Genomic DNA, 19,355 nt, shown 5'->3' on the forward strand with positions numbered 1-19,355 from the left:
AGTGGGTCCTTCACTCGCTCTGAGTCTTCCACTGCACTGACGGACTCGCCGCCAAAGACTTGGAGCGAATGAAGGGCCCGCTGCCGAAGTGCCACTGAAAATCCAGAGCAGCTCGCGGGGCCCCTGCAGGGCCCGGGGGCTGGGGCAAATTGCCCCACTTGCCCCCTACTCTGGGCGGCTCTATCTGGGGCTAGGCCAGAACACCAAAAAATCCAGCTGTTTCCCCACCGTTGCACAATTCAAGTCCTGGATTATAACTTCAGTAAACTGCCAATTTTTGTCTTCAGGGTCCCCACAAGATTTGTTCTGGTTCTGGTTCATGTGAATCAACACCTGCTTTTTCATTTTGTGTTTCTACTCAAAAATTTCAAAGTGCAAGTCAAAAGCTGCCATGTTTTGCCTGATTTTGAATCCATGCCATGGCAGAAGCCATCATCTTTTCACATCCTAAACCATAAATAAGACCAGATTCTTGCAACACTTGATTAATCATTGAAAGGTTGTTAATCTGGCCTGAATTTCAGGTTTGTCTCAGAACCTGAGACAAGGTGATTTTTGCCTGGTTTCAGTTTTCAATTTTAAATGAAAGTTTTGCACAGCTCAAATCATAAAATGCTTGGTGCAGTCATGTGAACCGAATCAGCCTCCACTCCCATGAAATGAGTGAAGGAAAATCTGAGATCTAAAATAAATACATGTATGGATTCTGAATAAAATTGCACTGTGATGAGATAAAACAGCCATGAAAGGGTTAAGGTCTACCTGCCTGGCACATGACTCAGCAGAGGTCATGAGGGAAGCATGTGTTTTATTTCCCAGGGCAAGGAAAAATCCTTTTGGAAGGCACTGCAGCCTGTGTTGGTCAGGAGATTGCTTTGTTTTACTCATTAGTTTTATGTTCTTGAACATGAGATACACTCTTGAAATGGACTCAGGCGTGGTAATGGTTCTTTCCTGGGCTGGTGAGAGCCTACCAGGTTACAAGTGCATACAGATTCCCAGTACTTTCAAGGTATCTCCCACTTATAATTTTAATTTGTAAAGAGCTTCCTAATCATGATATACCACACAGACTTTTTTTAATTGTTCTGTGTTATCTATATCTCTCCAACTCCTGGTTGCATGCGTCTTGAGAAATGGAAAGTGTTGAAATACATGGGTATGACACGCAAAGTGTTGAAATAAACATTTATTTTAACACTTGTTTGTGATGAGCCATTTATTTTAACACTTTTTACTTGAAGTGTTGAAATAACAGGTTTTATCAGGGGACGTGTCATCCACTCTGTTTTATGTATATGTGAATATGAAAATATATCTGTCTATTGAGTGTACATATTTTTACATTAGTGCATTGGCAAACAATCCATTCAACTAAAATGGGGTCATTTGTCCCACAATAGTTTTATATTCTTGTCTTCCTAGCAGATCAATAGTCTTTTGATGGTGGTGGTTGTTTGTTTGTTTTAGTTACACTTCAAATGATTAAACCACTAGCAACTGGATGAGACAGATACATAGAATAGATAAGACTGAAAACTCTGATGTTTGAGTACATTAATGGGGAAAGAAACCCTGTATTTGAGCTTTCTGAGCTTTTTAGGTCTTATTTCTTTCATTTTCTGTTGCATTTATAGGCTTGTTCACCAAACAGCTGGGAGCAGTCCTAGATGAATTAATGTATGTCTAAAGCCTTTTGAACACCACCGATGTTATCATCACGAGGAGTTGTCACAGATGTTCTCAGCAGCGTTAACATTTTAAAATCTATTTTAGGGACTTAAAGGTCCCAGTTCAGCAGTCCTGCACTGTTCCACCAAGCTCTTGGACATAGGGTTAAGACCCATTGTGTGCTTAGAGTTAAGCATATGCTGAAATATTTGGTTAAACAGGAATGAATTTAGACACACACACTTAAATGTTTTTTTAGAACTGTAGCCATATTGTCCAGGGTAGTCATTGTCTGGTAGCCTATTCTAATATATCTAATGCCATCTCCCAGGCTAATAGAGGCATTGCTTCCCCTAAAGCCAATCTGTCAGCTGCTGTGTGACTAGTAAAAATATGTCTACATTTAGGCCTGGGGGTGCGATTCCCAACTCACATAGATATAGCTCTCATCAAGCTAGCACACTAAACATAGCAGTGTAGCACAGGCAGCGGCGAGTGGCAGCACAGGCTGGCTGTTCCAAGTATGTACCCACAGAACTCAGGTGGTTTTGTAACGAGTTACCAGTTAGCCCATGCTGCCACTTGCCACTCCCTAGATAATCGACTAATTTTAGCATGCTAGCTTGGTGGGAATTAGTGGCACTATGTCTGCACAAGCTGGGAATCACACTTTCAGCTCCAAGTGTAGATATACAGATGTGTTCAGCTCAGTAGCTATCTGCAGATGCAGCTTCAGGCTTCAGAATGAGTAGTGTCTGTGTACTTTGTGTTCTAAAGAAGTAATTGCACGCTTTGGTTGAGTGAATGAGGCACAGAACCTACCTAATTAGAAACCAACCTATCCACTGGGAGACTATCTTGTAAGGCATCTGTGAATGATGTTTCTCTAATGAACAAAGTATTCCTCAGATGTCTCCTTCCTTAGTGCTATTTTGGGAGTTTATCTCCGTGATGATTGCCATTTTTATTTGTATTATTTTACAGTCAGGATCAGGGCCTCATTCTGGTAGGTGCCACAAAAGACAGAGTAAAAGAAGGTCCTTACCCCCAAAGACTTGCCTGCGTTTCTGGATAATTTTTTTTCCCTTTACCTGAGCTTGACTTCTCTAATCAGTTTTGTTCTCACTGGTTACTCACATTTCCCAGATTGTTAGTATGCATGATAGTAAATACTGTAACTTTCTTGGCTGGGTACATTAGGAGCACCCTCCAAAGTCCTTGTATGAGCACCCCAAAATCCTGCAGCCCTGTTGTTTCCTCCTTTCTTTTCAAGTGTGATGTAAGTGAAAATCTATCAAGTTAGAAACTGATCTTGTCCACTGGGGAAATAACATTTACAGGTAAGAAAAACTTTCCTTTTCTCTCTGCGCCCCAAATCTAACATTTGTTAATTTAAAGAAATCTCCTACGACAACTAAACATTTATTGAATAAGAACTCTGGTGATTTTATGAACTTTACAATGGAAGGTTCATAAATAATCATCACTAGTAATTCAAGAACGGGGGTGGGGGAGGACTGAAAAGGCCACTTTTTCTTTCTGTTTTTGATCATAATTGATGCCATCATTTACCACATTTTCATTTTTTGTTTTGAGGGAGAAAGTGGGGCAAAATAATTATTGGTGTTCGCAGACGTACACAGAATGGACTCAAAAACATTAAAATCCTGAAGGACAGCCTTTTGACACAAGGCAAAGGAAAAGACAAACCATTAGCAAAGAAAATGTAGACTCTCCTTCATTTCCATCTCCTCTGGAGGACCTAACTGGCTGAGAACAAAAATGAGTGGCAGACTGTAGTGATCCAGACACTGTCCTAAATGTGGCAGGGGTGTAGTCCTAGTTCTGAAGTCTCGGGGTAAAATCCTGCCCACATTAAAGTCAATGGGAATTTTGCCATTAACGTCATGGAGCTGGGATTTCACCACAGAAATATAATTAAAACCAAATACCAGTCAGAGTCAGTCCTAGCTTTAAAGATGATGGCTAATTATTTAAGATATTGTAGGCACCAATCTGATGTGGCCTATACAGCAAATATTCCCTTAAAGATTCTTTTTGAGACATGAATGTGTAATTAAAAGTTTTGAATATAAATACTCCGGGGCCGTTCTTTATTTTGGAGAACACTAGGGTTTACTAAAATGGCATATGCTGGACTACATTGAAAAATCAAAAATTTTGTTTTTTGTTAACAAGATCTAGAATCAGTAAATAATTCATTAGTAAATTTGGTAATAGCTATTATTATATAAATTAGAGATGTACTAAACTGATTCTGGAAGAGATAGGTGCCACTGATAGAAGAGTTATCCAGGTTCCTTGATAAATCAGATTCTGAATTGTACGCCTAAACTATACACCACATCCATCTTGAACACGATATTTTGGTGCATCATCTGTTTACTAGTACTTTGAGCATTATGTGGTACTAATAGCTTTCATTCTGGTTTTTTATACTAGCTGTATATCATATTTCTCTCCAGACATGTCTGTTCACTGAATTTTCTTCTGCATATAAATGCATTCACTGGCCATTTTGAAGGATGTGCTTGCTGCACTATTTCATTAAACTGCTGCATTATCGGGTAATTGTTTAAACATAATGCCATAGCACTATCAAAAGGAAAGGTGAACTAATGGCATTTGCAAATGTCAGGGATTATTTTAACACTTTTATTATAGTTCATAAAAGTAGGTTCAGGGCATTCCATGGCAATTATTTCCACAGAAATTGGTTATTTAAATAAATTGCTAATTATCTGGATATGACAGTATTGAAAACCCTGCTAATGAGTTATTTGATAAGTGTAGTTTATGGTGGCCACCTACAGGAGAGAGAGAGAAAGAATATATAGAATAATTATGACAAATAATGAATTAGATGCAAATATCTTGTCTTGTACATTTGTCTGAGTTATTTAAAATATGGATTATCCATATGAAGTTTCTTTTAAATATCAGGATTATACAATACAAGCACATGCAGAATGTTCCTTTTAGATCAGATTAGATTGCCTTTATTTGTTTTTGCCTAATCTTCAAACTTTCTCATTCTGTTACTATTTACAGGAACTGAATATTTACAGTAACTGAATGGTGAACTTTCCCAGATCTATTCCCATTCTACCATATTTTTCCTTACTCTGATGTTTACTCTCTCACATGTGTTCTCTATCTCACTCTTTTTTTTCCCTTCCCTGGTTTTATGAACTTAGCTTCTGAAAGATAACAGTGTCAACTACCTTGCTAGAATATATATGTATATGTGCAGAGAGAGGGAGGTGATGGGTAGTTTTTGTTTTTCTTTTCATAGCAGCACAATCGTCAAAAATATTAGTTATTCATTACAAATAATTTGAATACTTAGTATCAACTTCTTTTTTCTTTGTAAAGTTTATTCTACTGTAGTACAAATCTGAATTTACATTTGTAAAGAAGATCCCCAGTGTAATTACTGTAACATAAATAAATTAAAACTAAATTTTACATTCTTATACAAAGAACACAACTAAGAATTATGACCTAATTTCAGTGTTATTCCAGCTACTGTTTGATAGATATTAGGAGTTTTCTTGTTTGTCTGTTTCTTTGGTTAGTGCATATAGCTGAATTAAAAAGGCCAAATATACAATTTCAAGATTCAAACAATATGGTAGAAAAATAAATATATGGAAAAATACAAATAATTATATAGTATTTGTGTATAACTTTGCCATTATAGTCACACGAGTTAGGAATTCCCACATTGACCTTTTTTTTTAAAGGAGGGAGGGCTTGATTCTTGTTTATCCTAAGGCCCCTTTACAGTTGCTCTGGCAGTGTAAAGTGCCCTTAAAGTGGCTGTAGTTTAAGTCCCTTTTATGCTGCCAGAGTTTACACTAAGTGGCCTTAGTGTAAATGTGTACCAAGCCTAATTTCCATTACTTCTGAGATACAGAGATTTGTTTTCACATTGGTGGGTAGATGTGATGATGAACAGCTGAACCAATTTGACTGAGAGCTATCAGAGCTTCCAGATGAAACTAGATAGCTTGGGAAGTCCTTGATATCAGTGGGAGTCTTTTTATTGAACTCAAAGTGCATTGGGTCTGGCCTTGCACACTTGATTCTGCAAGGTGCATAGCAATTTTTGACTGTTCCAAGTGCATTCAGCTCCCCATAACTTCAGAGCTGAAGGAGCTCAACACTTTGCAAGACTGAACACTAACAGTGAAAAGGAGCCCCATTGACACCAAGAACAAAACCAGTAAATTCTTGGCAAGCACCTTAATTTCTCCAACAGAGGTGAACTCTCCCTCCTCCCAGGAGAGAACAGCATTTTTTTTTAAACAAATATAATCTCTGGTGTAGCAACTACTACCACTGTATTAGTATCTGTTCACTGTTATCACAGCGGAAGCACAGTTCTAATTATTTGCACTAAATAGGGGAAGGAGATTATTTGATGTATAGAATAATGCTGTGACACTTGATATATTTTATTATGCTGCATTTTTGTGGCTTCTCTCCATTTTAATCATGAACACTGACTGTTCTTTAAAATAAAAAACAACGCATAAACCCTAATTATACAGCAGAAAAATGAATAATTTTTTGAATTTTAGGATTTTTTTTATTGTTTAGTTTTAAATAATAGCAGGTGTATTGCATTTTAATTAGAGGGGTACATCTATTTCTCTCTCTTACATTCAAATCCTGGTCCTGTGCTTGAGGCCTGGATAAATGGGCTTTGCATATCATAAACTAATTCTTTATTTTACAGTAAGCTATATGGCATACCCCATCCAGCCCTTGATAACCACTGTCATGTCGCTATCAAAGGAGTGTTGTGCTAGCAACTCTCTTAGCTACTGACTCTGACCTACTGGAATTATAAACCCCAATACATCAAATCACTTTGTCATGTACTAAACCTTAAGCATGGGAGTAATCTCATTGAAGTCTCAAGTGCTGAAACATGGTGCTGGATTGGGACCATAGTTAATTTTTTTTAAATTCCATATGATTTACCAGACATTTCCCACTCTATGAAACCTTAGTGACGAATTTTTGTTAGTTTGTATTTCCTCTTGCCTGTCGCTAGGTTTAGACTTTTTCTTCGTGTTATATCATGACTCTGCCATAAAGTCTGTTGGAAGACTGGAGTTATATTTGCTTCCTTCCAGTCCTCCTGTATCTCTCCTTCCTCATCAAGAGGCCATTATAAATTTCCGTAATAGGACCAATTATCCTTTCAACTCCCTTGGCATTCACATAAAAATAAAACTTTAGGCCAACATCACTGCCCTTTCTTTTACTTTTGCAAATATTTATTTAAATCACTCTTTATTTATTTATTCCTTTTTTTCTGTTTCAGTATTTCAAAATACAGTATATTTTTTTGCCACAAGTCAGTCAATTATGGTGCATTGTGTTCTAGACCTGACACTTTTTCTGCAACACAAGAAGGCTTCCATGTGTTTTGAGTAAAATGATAAAATGCGAAGGAAAAATGTTTACAGCTCCTTGTATGTTCCTTTTGTGCCCTCTAGAATACTAAGAAAAAAATGTTGGAATAACAATGACACACATGTCAATCCTTTGAATGTCATAAGAGCCATTTATTTGCTGTCATTAGAAGCAGTGTTGACATGATTTTGTTGTTCTTTTAGCTGAGTTATTGATGAATATTGTTCCTTTGAAATTGTACCCAAACATTTATCACGAGATTTGCTGATTACCAAATTTAAACAACTTGCACAGTGGATATAGAGACAGCTGGTAACTCACTGGAAATGAGTGTCTGAGCTCCAGAAAAATATCCATTCATTACACTAGCTCCATCGAAGCCTCAACCTATAAATCCAATGAGATCCACACAGCTTGCAGCTCAGTCACTGTTTTCTCTGCTGTGCTGCTGGAGTCACACCACTGATTTTGTTAAGCTGAAGGAAGTCCTTTCCGATTATTTTATTGTGCAAGCACTTAACAAATGGTCACTTGTTCCTTTCTCCCCAGTATCCATTGTTCAAGGGGACATTCATTTAAATAGGCATCAAATTAAAACAGATGAAAAGGACATTTCTTCACATAAAGTGGAATTCTTCTGTGGAACTCATTGCCACTAGATATCAAGTGTTTGACATGATTTAAAAAGGGATGGGATATTTATATGAAAAATGAGAACATCCAGAGTCGCATCAATATTTTAAAAAATTGAATGGGAATAAACCTTAATGCCTCAAGGCATAAACCAGCCTTTAACTGATGTAGATTAGAAATTTCTGGGTTATTTGTACCCTATTCCAAAGCATCCGTTTCTGGAAACTGTCAGAGACTGGATTTAGGACTATATGGATCAATGTTTAAAACTGATATGGCATTTCTTATGTTCATTTTCAGTCTTGCTCACAAAGATTGAGTTGTTGAAGCATTTTGTATGCTTATTTCTTGATCAGCTCACTTCTGAATGGTTTGCTTGCGTAATGGTCCACTTTTTAGATGACTTAAGAAATTTGTCATGCATTTATTTATTGTGTGATGCCATCATTCTGAGCTTAGTCATTCTGTAAGACTTGACCATCATCCCTGCAATGGTGCTGTGCAATGTCTAAGAGCAAGTGCCCATTGTAACTTTTACAGCTAATCTTTCAATCTCATTATGATTGATCTGGCTAAATGGACTGCAAATATCATGCCATTAGTGCCCACTAGAAAGTTCGGTGCCAGCTGTCCGCTTTCTTTGTGATTCTGTTTTGCTGTCATCTTAGGTTCTGTTATGGATTTTCATTAAAATTCCCTACTTTTGTGAACAATCATTCAGTTGCCCCCAAAACACATCAGTATTGGCAGAAAAATCTCTTCTGCACATTGAGCTAAGTTGTCCATTCATATTTCTACAAATGTTCATGGTGAAGATATCATTTGTAACCTCTCTAACGTTGTTGATCGAGCAAGGCCTAACTTCAGTGCAAAAAAGGGTACCTGTGCATGGCACATAACACCTCATATTCTTGATCAATAATGCAGATATTCAAGAACATCCAGCATACCTTGAAGACGCACATTAATGAGGCAGACTTATCTGGCAGTGTGAAGGCTGCTTTCACCCAGGTGTGGATGTGATGTAAAAAACAGAGTTCAGTTGTTGGAGGGGGGAGAAGATGTCAGGTCGGTAAATAATGAGGTGTGATCAGTGCTGAAGCAGCTGGAGATGGCATAACTCAAGAAGATAATTCAAGTGCTGAGTCAGGAGCAGATGTCAGTAGAGACAACTTATCTAGGCTGTCTTGGATGCTGATTTTGTAATGTGTGTTGACGGGACAGACTTGTCAGACAGCCTGTTTGTGAAGCCCAGTGTTGCCTGTATCAGTGGTTTGTTAGGAGGAGGTGACATTTTGCTGGAGGCAATCTCAGCTGAAGAAAGAGGAGGTTTGAAATGGTTAAAGCAAACCAAATTTTCAGTTTTCTGTTGGAAAACTTACATTGGCAAACAATGTCCTTTTGAAAATGAAAAATCTGCTGGAAAACTCCAGCTTCCCTGTTTAAAACAAACTGACAGGCTGTCATAACATTTTTCCCAGATCTGGACCTTAGCGTCCAAAATATGGGTGTTAGCATGAAAACCTCCAAGCTTAGTTACCAGCTTGGACCTGGTAAAGTTGCCACCAGCCAGGAATCTATACAGTGCCTGGCACACTGTGGTCTCCCCAAAACCTTCCCTGGGGGATCCCCAGACTTAGATTCCTTGAGTCTCACAACAAAGGGGAATAAACCGTTTCCCTTCCCCCCTCCGGGTGTTCCCTCCCTGGGTTCCTGGAGAGATATACAGAAGCAAGCTCTGTGAATCTAAACAGAGGGACTCCACCCTCCCTGTTTCCAGTCCTGGAAACACAAGTACTTCCCCCCTCACCCAGAGGGTATGCAAAGTCAGGTTAGTAAATCTAACACAAAGAGATTTTCCCCCCTGACTTCTTCCTCCCACCAATTCCTTCGTGAGCTGCAGACTCAATTCCCTGGAGTCTCCACTAAAGAAAAAACTCCAACAAGTCTTAAAAAGAAAGCTTTATATAAAAAGAAAGAAAAGGACATAAAAATGGTCTCTCTGTATTAACGTGACAAATACAGGGTCAATTGCTTAAAAGAAAAATGACTAAACAGCCTTATTCAAAAAGAATACAATTTAAAACATTTCAGCAACTACACACATGTAAATACAAAAGAAAACAATATAAACCTTATTGTCTTACTATTTTTGTACTTACAACTTGGAAACAGAAGATTAGAAAGCCAGGAGACAGAAAGATCACTCTCAGAGCCGAGAGGGTCAGACACAAGACAAAGAACAAAGAACTCACACCCAAAACTTCCCTCCACCCAGATTTGAAAAAGTCTTGTTTCCTGATTGGTCCTCTGGTCAGGTGTTTCAGGTTACTGGTGTTACCCCTTTACAGGTAAAAGAACATTAACCCTTAGCTATCTGTTTATGACACAGGCCCTAGACCCTGTGCTGATATGCAGAGCTGTACTGCTCATTCACTCTGTCTTCCATACCCAGTGTGCTGTGATAGCAGTGAACAGATACCAACATACTGTTGGTAGTTGCCACACTAGAGCTGACAATTGTTTAGAAAAATTAAAAAGTGTGATGCATGAAAAAGGGTGGACAACTCTCTAGATGGCAGACTGCTAGATTGACCTTAGGTCCTTTGGAGATCCCCAGCAGGTCAGCTATGGCTGTAGTATGCATGTGTTATGATTTTTACTTTCAGATGGGAAAGTAGAGGGAGAGGAGAGTGCATGTGTTACGTTCGGTGTTATGGGACCTCTGCTTTTCCCCTGGTAACACAAATAAATATGTTATCTGTTGAAAATTAAAAGTTGTCAAAGACTATTCCTTTAGCAGATTAAAAATCCAGCTAGCAGATTACAGAGTTTCTCTTTTAGAAACGTAATCACACAAAAGGGTAAAAGACAACAATAATCAAACCCCTCTGCGGTGAAAGAGAGAGCAGTTCCTTTCTGAAATGAGGACAATGTTGTAAACAGAGGAGGGCATATGGAGGAACTGGAAACATCCTGCTCTTCTCATGCCTCTTTCCCTCCTTGTTTTTATTCATTCTCCTACAATTCTTTGGTCCTCCCTCTCCTTCTTTCTCCACTCGTCTTTATTACTGTTACCCTTCTGCCCCTCTGAGTTGGCAGCAACAAGGGCCGGGTTCAGTATCCAGGGGTTCCGTTTCAGTAACACAATGCATAACTGGCTCGAGCCCCCACCCAGTGACCTGGGACACTCACATACCACACCCCCCTGGGCGCCTCTAGGAGGCAATACTTCCCCTCTCGCAAGCACGGAGTCTGAGTGTAGCAAAATCTTTTTAATAAAGGAAGGAATTAATGCGGCATCCCATTGGAGAAACACCACAAACAGGGTTATAACACAAACCATAAACAAAAACCCACCTCCAAGTACGTTTGGCACTGTCCTTTTTCCCCTTAGGGTTTTAAGTCCAATCACCCCAAAGTCCAACAACCCAAAAGTCTCTGGTCAGTGCCACCCCAGAGTTCGAGAGTTTATCTGTAGAGGTCCCTCCCCCCAGCCTAGATAGAAAGGGGCACCTTACGTGGTCCTGGGCCAACTGCCCTGCCTCTCCGTGGGTTCTGCTTCCACCTTCTCCACGAACTGCTCCGCTTTACCAGCCGCTGCACGCTGCTCCTCCAGCCGTCCTCAGAAACTGCTCCGCTCCACCAGCTGCTCTGCTCCATGAGCTGCTCCGGTTCTCTCTGCAAACTGCTCAGCTCCGCTCGCTCTGTGGGCCGCTCCACCCGTCCCACAGCTACTCCGCTCTGTCAGCCACTCTGCTGCCACCAGCTGTCCCGTGATCCGCTCCAGCCGTCCCCACAAACTGCTCCACTCCGCCAGCAGCTCTGTTCCACAGTATAGCTTTGGGCTCCCCACTAGTTAGCACTGTACTCAGTGCTCTCAGCTCAGTGATTTTAGCTTTTTAGTGATTTTCAGCTCTTAGTGATTCCAGCTCATAGTAGGGGAGCCCCAGTGCTAGTGCACCATTAGCCCAAAGTGAGTTCAGCTCAGTAACCTGTATTTAAATTCTTGAGGGAATAAAAAAATAATCTCTGACATACCACAGTGGAGAGAGGAGGGGGTGCAACTGGTGCTTCTGGCTCCACAAGGAGACTGCACCACCAGGCACAAATACCTGCCCCCAGCCTCTCTCAATTCTCTGGGTTTTGGAACCCATTTTCCATGTCTAGCCAGTACCGCCCAACTGAAGGTGAGCAATTTGTCACCAAGCAGTCCCACAGCTTGGGAGTCTGGGATAGGGTAGGCGTGCCTATGCAAATACACTCTCTGAAATTCTTTCCACCAGATGTCAGTGTAAAGCTTATCCTGACTCTGCTTACATTACTGACTGCCTCCATTGGTCCTTTGCCCCAAGAGCAGATCAAATGGGGACTCTGGAGTTCACCCTGCCCAGCTAATACAGTGGAAAAAGTGTTACATCGTGTCTGCACAAGGTGTTTGGGGTGTTTCATATCATGTTACTTACCTCAAGTTACCTACTCAATATAACAAGCACCTTTTTTCCTCTAATCTAGACAGATCCCTAGTCAATCTCCTTGTTAGTGAAGTACTCTTCCCTATACTGCTTGCCAGTGCAATGTGCAGTCCCTGCACTAGTGCAAGACACCACTGTAATACACTGTATTTTTATTCTAAATTAGCTGGATATTTAATATAAAAAGCATTTAGTAGTTTAAGTACATCCCAAATAGTCTAAAAATATAGATAGCTGAATATATGCCAGCAACCATGATCACTTACTGTCTAGTACATGCTGTATTCTTACGTTTTTGCTAATACTCATGTAACATCAATATACTTTAAACAAAATGGAGTAAATTGTCTAAGCAGTGCACTAGGGTTTTATCATGATTCCCATAAAGGGCTCAAGAAATTGAGAGGCCAAATCCCCATGTACCACTTTGAAAATTGAGGCCCCAATCCTACAAACATGCATGCAGATGAGTAACTTTGCTCATATGACTAGTACCATGCAATTTTAGGGAGTAATCTGATCAAAGCTGGACTTCTTAAAGAGGTACCAACATCCTTGAATGTGTCCACAGGGGACATGTATTAAATAATACCCAAAATATCCAGCAGCCTTATCCCTTATGTGGAAATTTAGAGCTGTATTTCTATAATCTACTGTATGGAATTGTTTTCTGTTTCTAATTATATTGTTCCTTGTTCTTTTAAAACAGATGCTTAAATGTTTGAGCCAAGTTTTATGTTTTATCCAGTTAAATATGCAAGTGTTTCTGTCTGCAATTTTAGGGTTATTACACCCACGTTCCTAACACTTGTACATGTAATAATACTATTCAAAACCTAATACATGTCGATTTACAAATTAGTATATTTTTAGATATCATAATTAGATATTAGTTCTTGATATTAATGGTTTGTCTAGTACAACACTGCCATCCCATGATGGGCATGCACACATCATATCCAAGTGCTGAGTATTCCAACATGCTAACACTGTACTTTAATTTTCTTTAGGAAGTGCTATTAGGCCCATAGCCCTGCGAGCAGTATCTGCTATAGCTCATGCTCTTCCAGGACTTCCCATCCTAGCAACTGGAGGAATTGATTCAGCTGAGAGTGGGCTGCAATTTCTCCACAGTGGTGCTTCTGTTCTACAGGTATTTGTTTTTTTCCTTTAAAAATTATAATTAGTAATTTATCACAGAACTGTAATTTATCTTAAAAACTAAAGATTTCACCTCAAAGTAGGAAAAAGGACGCATTAGCATAATTGATCCATTGGGACAAATATTCATATTGTTATCTCCATGCTCGTTGCTAGGAGCCATTCACTTAAGATGTTCAGTGATGGAGTGGATGCCCCATAACCTATTGTGCTGACCCAGGAAAAGGCTAGCTTTTTAAGAGTGAAGTAGTACCTTTTCCTCTAACCTAGAAAGTTTCCAAATTAAATCCCTTATTAAGCAAATGAAGTTAATGCATTTATGCTTCCAAATACATCCTGTGTTTTCAGTTTCTGACTTGCCCAGCGTAAGCTCTTTGGAACAGAGAGTTTTCATCCTGTGACTTATTGAGCACTGAAGGGAATTCCAGATGGCTTTACTTTTGGTCCCACCTCTGTTCAGTTTGAAATAGCTGTTCTTCATCCAGGCACCAATCTCCCTCAAGCACTTGTTTTGAGTGATGAAAAATGCAGAGCTGTGCATCCTTTACATGTTGTTGGCATCACAGTCATGGCTAAGGAATGGGATGTTAGTTTGCAGTAGTTGGTTGCATTGGCTGATGTTTTCTGAAGCACTAGGCAGACTTTAGTATGTGTGATAGATTTTTCATTAACAGGAGATGTTGGTAGTATGGGTCCTAGAGGGTCCATTGGCACTTCAGCCTTTTGCCTGCATTGAGCAGGCAGCTGTCTGAAAACCATTGTGTTATGTAGAGGAGGAGGACAATTGTTGTGGATAGTAGGTGTTAGGGTGGAGACTAATCTTCTGTGCTGTGTATCTTTGGAAGTCTGCAGGATCGATAAGTAATCAGGGAAGGAACACATAATCTACGTTGCATCTAAATGAAGGGGGAAACTTATGTTTGGAGGAGGTGATAGTTAGCTTACAACAGGGGTGGGCAAGCTTTTTGGACTGAGGACCACATCGGGGAATAGAAATTGTATGGTGGGCCATGAATGCTCACAAAATTGAGGTTGGGGTGCAGGATGGGGTTTGAGCTCTGGGGTGGGGCTGGGGATCGAGGGGTTCGGAGAGTGGGAGGGGGATCAGAGCTGGGGCAGGGGTGTGGGGAGAGGCTCAGGGAGTGCAGGCTCCGAGCAGCGCTTACCTTAAGTGGCTCCTGGAAGCAGGGGAAAGTCCCTTCTCTGGCTTCTATGCGGAGGTATGGTCAGGCGGCTCTGCACGCTGTCCCATCCACAGGCACCGCCCCTGCAGCTCCTATTAGAGCGGGTAGGAGCCAGAGCGGGGCCATGCCACAACTTCTGGGAGCCATGTGGTGCAGTCCCTGACCCAGTGTCCTGGAGCATGGCTGAGCCACGTGATCTGCCCCGCAACCCAGCACCCCGGCCAGAGTGTTGCAGCAAGGCCGAGTCACACAGTGCAGCTTGCAGGCTGTAGTTTCCCCACACCTGGTCTACAACATGACAATGGTGCCTTCATTCCCAATACCTCATTTGGCACTGAAAATTAGGTCCAGTGTGTGGCTGGCCTTATTGGATAACTGCAATGATGGCAAAGGCCAGTCCCAGGTTTGCTGAGGTGAAGAAAATATCCTGGGCAAATTTATTGGTGAGGTTATTTGCATAAGCCCTGAAGAGTCACGCAGTATTAGGAGTTTAAGGGATCTCTAATAGCAGGTCTGACACTACAGTTACTATTGAAAGCTATCAGGGTAGTTGGCAATTTGAATACCCCTGGGATCCCAAACTACTGTTTGTCTGCTAGCCCCAGAAGCAAGTAAGTGCAGTGAAATGTTCTGGATTTGAGGGGAGATAGTGGTGTAACCTGTAACCTTTTGAGGGAAGAAGTAGCAATAGGAGGTTCACATGCCCTCTCAGCCAGTCCTGAACTCTCTGTGTTAGCATCAAACAGGCAGAAGAGTACATGAGGTTATCCCGTAGGTTGTTTTGTCTATCTGCTTTACTAATAGTGCTTATTAATTTTTAAAACTTCTATTAGGCTATTTCAAACTCTCCTTTTATGGTAAAGGGATCAAGGAGCTACTTTGTCTGGGTAACAGTCTCAGTGCTACTTCAGTTCTATGTCCCTTACACACACACACACACGCATGCACACACACACACCAATCATATGATGCTACTTCTGGTACGATATTTGTCTACAACAAAAGTATGATCAACAAGGGAGTGTTTTCAGAACTACACATTCATTTAATTTATGGACACTAATTAGAACTGAACTAGACCAAAGTAAAGAACTATGCACTTTCCTAAATACAGATTGTGTATGTGTGTGGGGGGGTGGTTCTTGTGTGTAGACATGTCCCTGAAGATAATAGAATTCTAAAATGTAACTAAATACACAGAGAGTGGAATGGGTATTGTTTCTGGAGTGGCTAATTAAAGAATCACTTGTTGAACCTAGAAAACTCAGAATAATTTTTTAATACTAATTAAGTATTGGCTGATTAAAGTGATTCTTGTTCAGTGTGGAGCTCTGTGCATGGAACACTGGTCTGAACACCTCCTTTAGAGAACATTGCAAGGCTCATCCATTTCCAGCATCATTTCCTCAACAGAGACAATGACAAGCCCTGTTTTACCCTCTCAGGGTTTCTTTATACCAGCAAGTTGTGTTGATTTAACTTAAATCATTTTAAAACTGATTCAGATAAATGGGTGCAAAACCCTGTGTAGACACTTATTTCGGTTTAAGAGTGGCTTATTTCAGCCTAGCTGAAGTCAGTAAGGAATAGATTTAAGATAAATGGATGTAATCTGCTCTTAAACCAAAATAATATTGACCATAGATACTTCCCCTGTCTAAGAGAAGAAGTAGAAGAGGATGGAAAAAACATAAAACCTTCAGCAGAGGATGGGTCCAAAAATATCTGATCAGAACAACAGTGACGCTCATATGTGATGTCTAGATGGAATGAGATATAACCAAAACTGCAACTCCACCCCACATCCAGCCCTGCTTCCCCCACACCCAAGGTCCCCAGAAGGGAATTGGCAGCACAGTCCAGAATGGGCAGGAACACACAGACCAGGCACCTGTGCTCCAATGGCAATAGCATAGGCTTCCCCTGCGCCGCAACTCCGTGTAAGGTGGGCTGTCAGGAGCTCATCTCAGCATGGTCAGCCCTTGGATGCTGGCACCTGCAGCAGGGACCAGCCTCTCTGCAGTCAGATCTATGTGCCTCTGCTCCCCACAACATGAAGAACAGCCCAGCTGAAAATGGTACCCCTGCGTGGCAAGCCCATGCACCAGGTCCAGTGGCATTCATTGAAATTTGACCCAGTCATCTCTTCATCATGGATGCCCTTTCAGCGTTTAGAAGTGCATTTGATCTAGCCTCCCTTTTGGGAGGAGGAGCACAACATTTTCATATGTATAATTTCAAGATTGCTTGTACAATAAAGGAAGTTTATAATAGATGCAGATCAATTTAACTGTTTGTAACAATTTAACTATTTGTAACTTTAGCACCCATGTGGCCAAGATGGAGTTTAGTTTTCAGGCAGCTCTGGCCAAGAAAAGGGGTGCGCAGGAATGCAGCAGGGAAAAACCTGTTCCAAGCCCCCTGGAGTGATCCCACATGCACACCAGGACAGTATAATGAATACAGCGAAGGGAAATGTTTATTTACAGAAGATGAATGGAGAAAAAACAACAAGGGGGCAGAGCAGGGGAATGGTAAAACAGGATCACACTCAAAATGAGGCCCCCAGGCCCAGTGGTACCACCATATGAAAGGGCAGACTCTGAGCTATCCGTCTACAGTCAGGCTATGTCTACACTGCAACTGGGATCAACGCTCTGAGATCAATCCACTGGCGGTTGATTTAGTGTGTCTAGTGAAGACCCACCAAATCGACAGCAGATCACTCTCCCTGTACTGTAATCCTGACAAGAAGAGTTTTTCCCATCGCCCTCTGCGGTAACTCGACCTAAGAATACATCGACTCCAGCTACGTTATACACATAGCTGGAGTTGCGTAGCAAAGGTCGACTTACTGCGGTAGTGTAGACATAGCTTCGGTATTCAGGAGTCCTGGGCAGAGTTCCAGTCTGGCAGTGAGACTTGGATGCTCCTGGTCATCTTCAGCACCCCAGTAAACTTTCAACAACAAACCCCTCCGGTGCTCAATTATGCCACTCTCTGCAAACCCACAGAGAGCGACAACCTCCTCACTTACCTAGCTACAGCCTCCCTCCTTATTCCCAATTCAAGATCACAAGCTCCAGTATGGTTCTCATGGCCCCATACATCCCTGAGCCAGCAGTGATACTGTGTCCAGCTCTGGTTTCTCCTTCTCAGGTGATTCCTCCCTAGCATGATGCTCCTCCTGGCTCCTGTTCTGGGGTGTCCCCGGTCAGCCATTCTGTCCCTCCCAGGCTTCCAGCAGGTTCTCGGCTACTTTGCTGGGTGAGGGCCTGCTTGTGTAACGTCGACAGACCCCAGTGGACGGTATTGAACCGTGGCCCTCTGGAGCTTAGTGCATGAGCCTCTATAGCATGAGCTAAAAGCCAGCTGGCTGTTAGCTAGGGCTGTAGAGCAGACTCATTTTATCCCTCTCTCTCTCTAGGTGGTCCCAGTGCCACTAGATGGGACTGAACACCTCACCAGGAGGTGTGCGGGTTACATTTGCTGTAGCCCTTTCATCTGAAGCTACAGACACACACACCCTTCCACTCTCCCTCTCTCCAGGCTCCTGGAACAACCAACATTTCCTCCTCCTCAGGAAAAGGTTTCAAAGGGGCCATGATCTGTAAACCCCAAAGGGGTTACACAGTATCTGGAAGTGAAACTAAAACAAACAGATAGCTCTTCCAATTTGTGTAGTTTCAGGAATGGTTGGAAAGAGTATTCATTTTTTTATCTTTTCAGTCAGATCTTGGATGCATTTAAATGTTTCCACCACTGATCTCTTAGTACTGTGCTTTGTCATAGCATATCTCAGTCTGCGTATTTCTTTTCAACATAAAATGAAATAAACATCAGTAATTATGTTATCCCATGTGCCCAATCCTGCATTTAGTGTATACCCAAAGCTCTGCATCATTGACTACATCATTTTGAGGTTTGGTCTCTTACTGTAGGTTTGTTAGAGAGCGGAGTGTCATTGAAGTACTGTACATACTGTATATACTCGATCATAAGCCAGTTCGTTTATAAGCCGACCCCCCCAAGACGGAAAAATAAAAATGGAAAAAAATTATAATCTGTTCATAAGCTGACCCTATAATTCAGGGGTCATCAAACTTTGGCTCCCGGGCCATCAGGATAAGCCACTGGTGGGCCGAGATGGTTTGTTTACTTCAAGCGTTCGCAGGCATGTAAACAAAGCCGGTCCGTGACAGCAACTGGTGGGGAAATTTTCGGGGCGGGGGGAAAGCTGGAAGTCAGGGGAGTAACCCCTGTGACCCCCCCCACATGACCTCACCCTAGCCCAGGACCCCCACACTCTTCCCATCCCATCCCTTCCCACCTTATCTTGGGAGGGCCCAGGGAGGATGTCTCTGACCTGGCTAGAGCTGCTCTGGCAGGCTGGGCAGTGCAGCCACAGCCTGTTCCAGCGGGCCAGACCAGGCGGCACAGCCACAGCATGGTCCAGCAAGCAGGGCCGGGCAGCACAGCTGCAGCATGCTCTGGCGGGCTGGGCAGCACGGACACAGCCTGCTCTGGGGTGCAGGGCCGAGTGGCATGGCTGGAGCCTGCCAGCCCTGGAGCTGCAGCTGCTTCAGAGGCTGGGGGGTGAGCAGCGTGGCCAGAAGCAGAGAGACTCTGGCCCTGCCTCTTCCCTTCTGGCTGTGCTGGCTGTGCTGCCTCTCCTTGCTCCCTCTGTTGTGGGGAGGGGCTGTGTCCCACTTCTACCTCTCTGTACCCTTTCATAAACCGACCCCCTTCTCTGGTGCTTCCCTTTTTTTACTAAAAGAAT

At 41.9% G+C, this 19,355-nt stretch overlaps 1 protein-coding gene and 1 long non-coding RNA gene across 3 annotated transcripts in view; one reads left to right on the forward strand and one right to left on the reverse strand.

The window, feature by feature from the left end:
• DPYD (dihydropyrimidine dehydrogenase) overlaps positions 1 to 19,355 on the forward strand; it is a 627,421-nt gene that overhangs the window by 541,408 nt on the left and 66,658 nt on the right. For both annotated transcript variants that reach the window (XM_030572745.1, XM_030572746.1), the window contains one exon: positions 13,241 to 13,383. In XM_030572745.1, coding sequence (XP_030428605.1) covers positions 13,241 to 13,383 — 143 coding nt within the window. The remainder of the gene's footprint in view (positions 1 to 13,240; positions 13,384 to 19,355) is intronic.
• LOC115656267 overlaps positions 1 to 19,355 on the reverse strand; it is a 38,739-nt gene that overhangs the window by 14,215 nt on the left and 5,169 nt on the right. The gene's annotated exons all lie outside the window — the stretch shown is intronic.

This window comes from Gopherus evgoodei, chromosome 8 (assembly GCF_007399415.2).
Source record: "Gopherus evgoodei ecotype Sinaloan lineage chromosome 8, rGopEvg1_v1.p, whole genome shotgun sequence".
Taxonomy (NCBI): domain Eukaryota; kingdom Metazoa; phylum Chordata; order Testudines; family Testudinidae; genus Gopherus; species Gopherus evgoodei.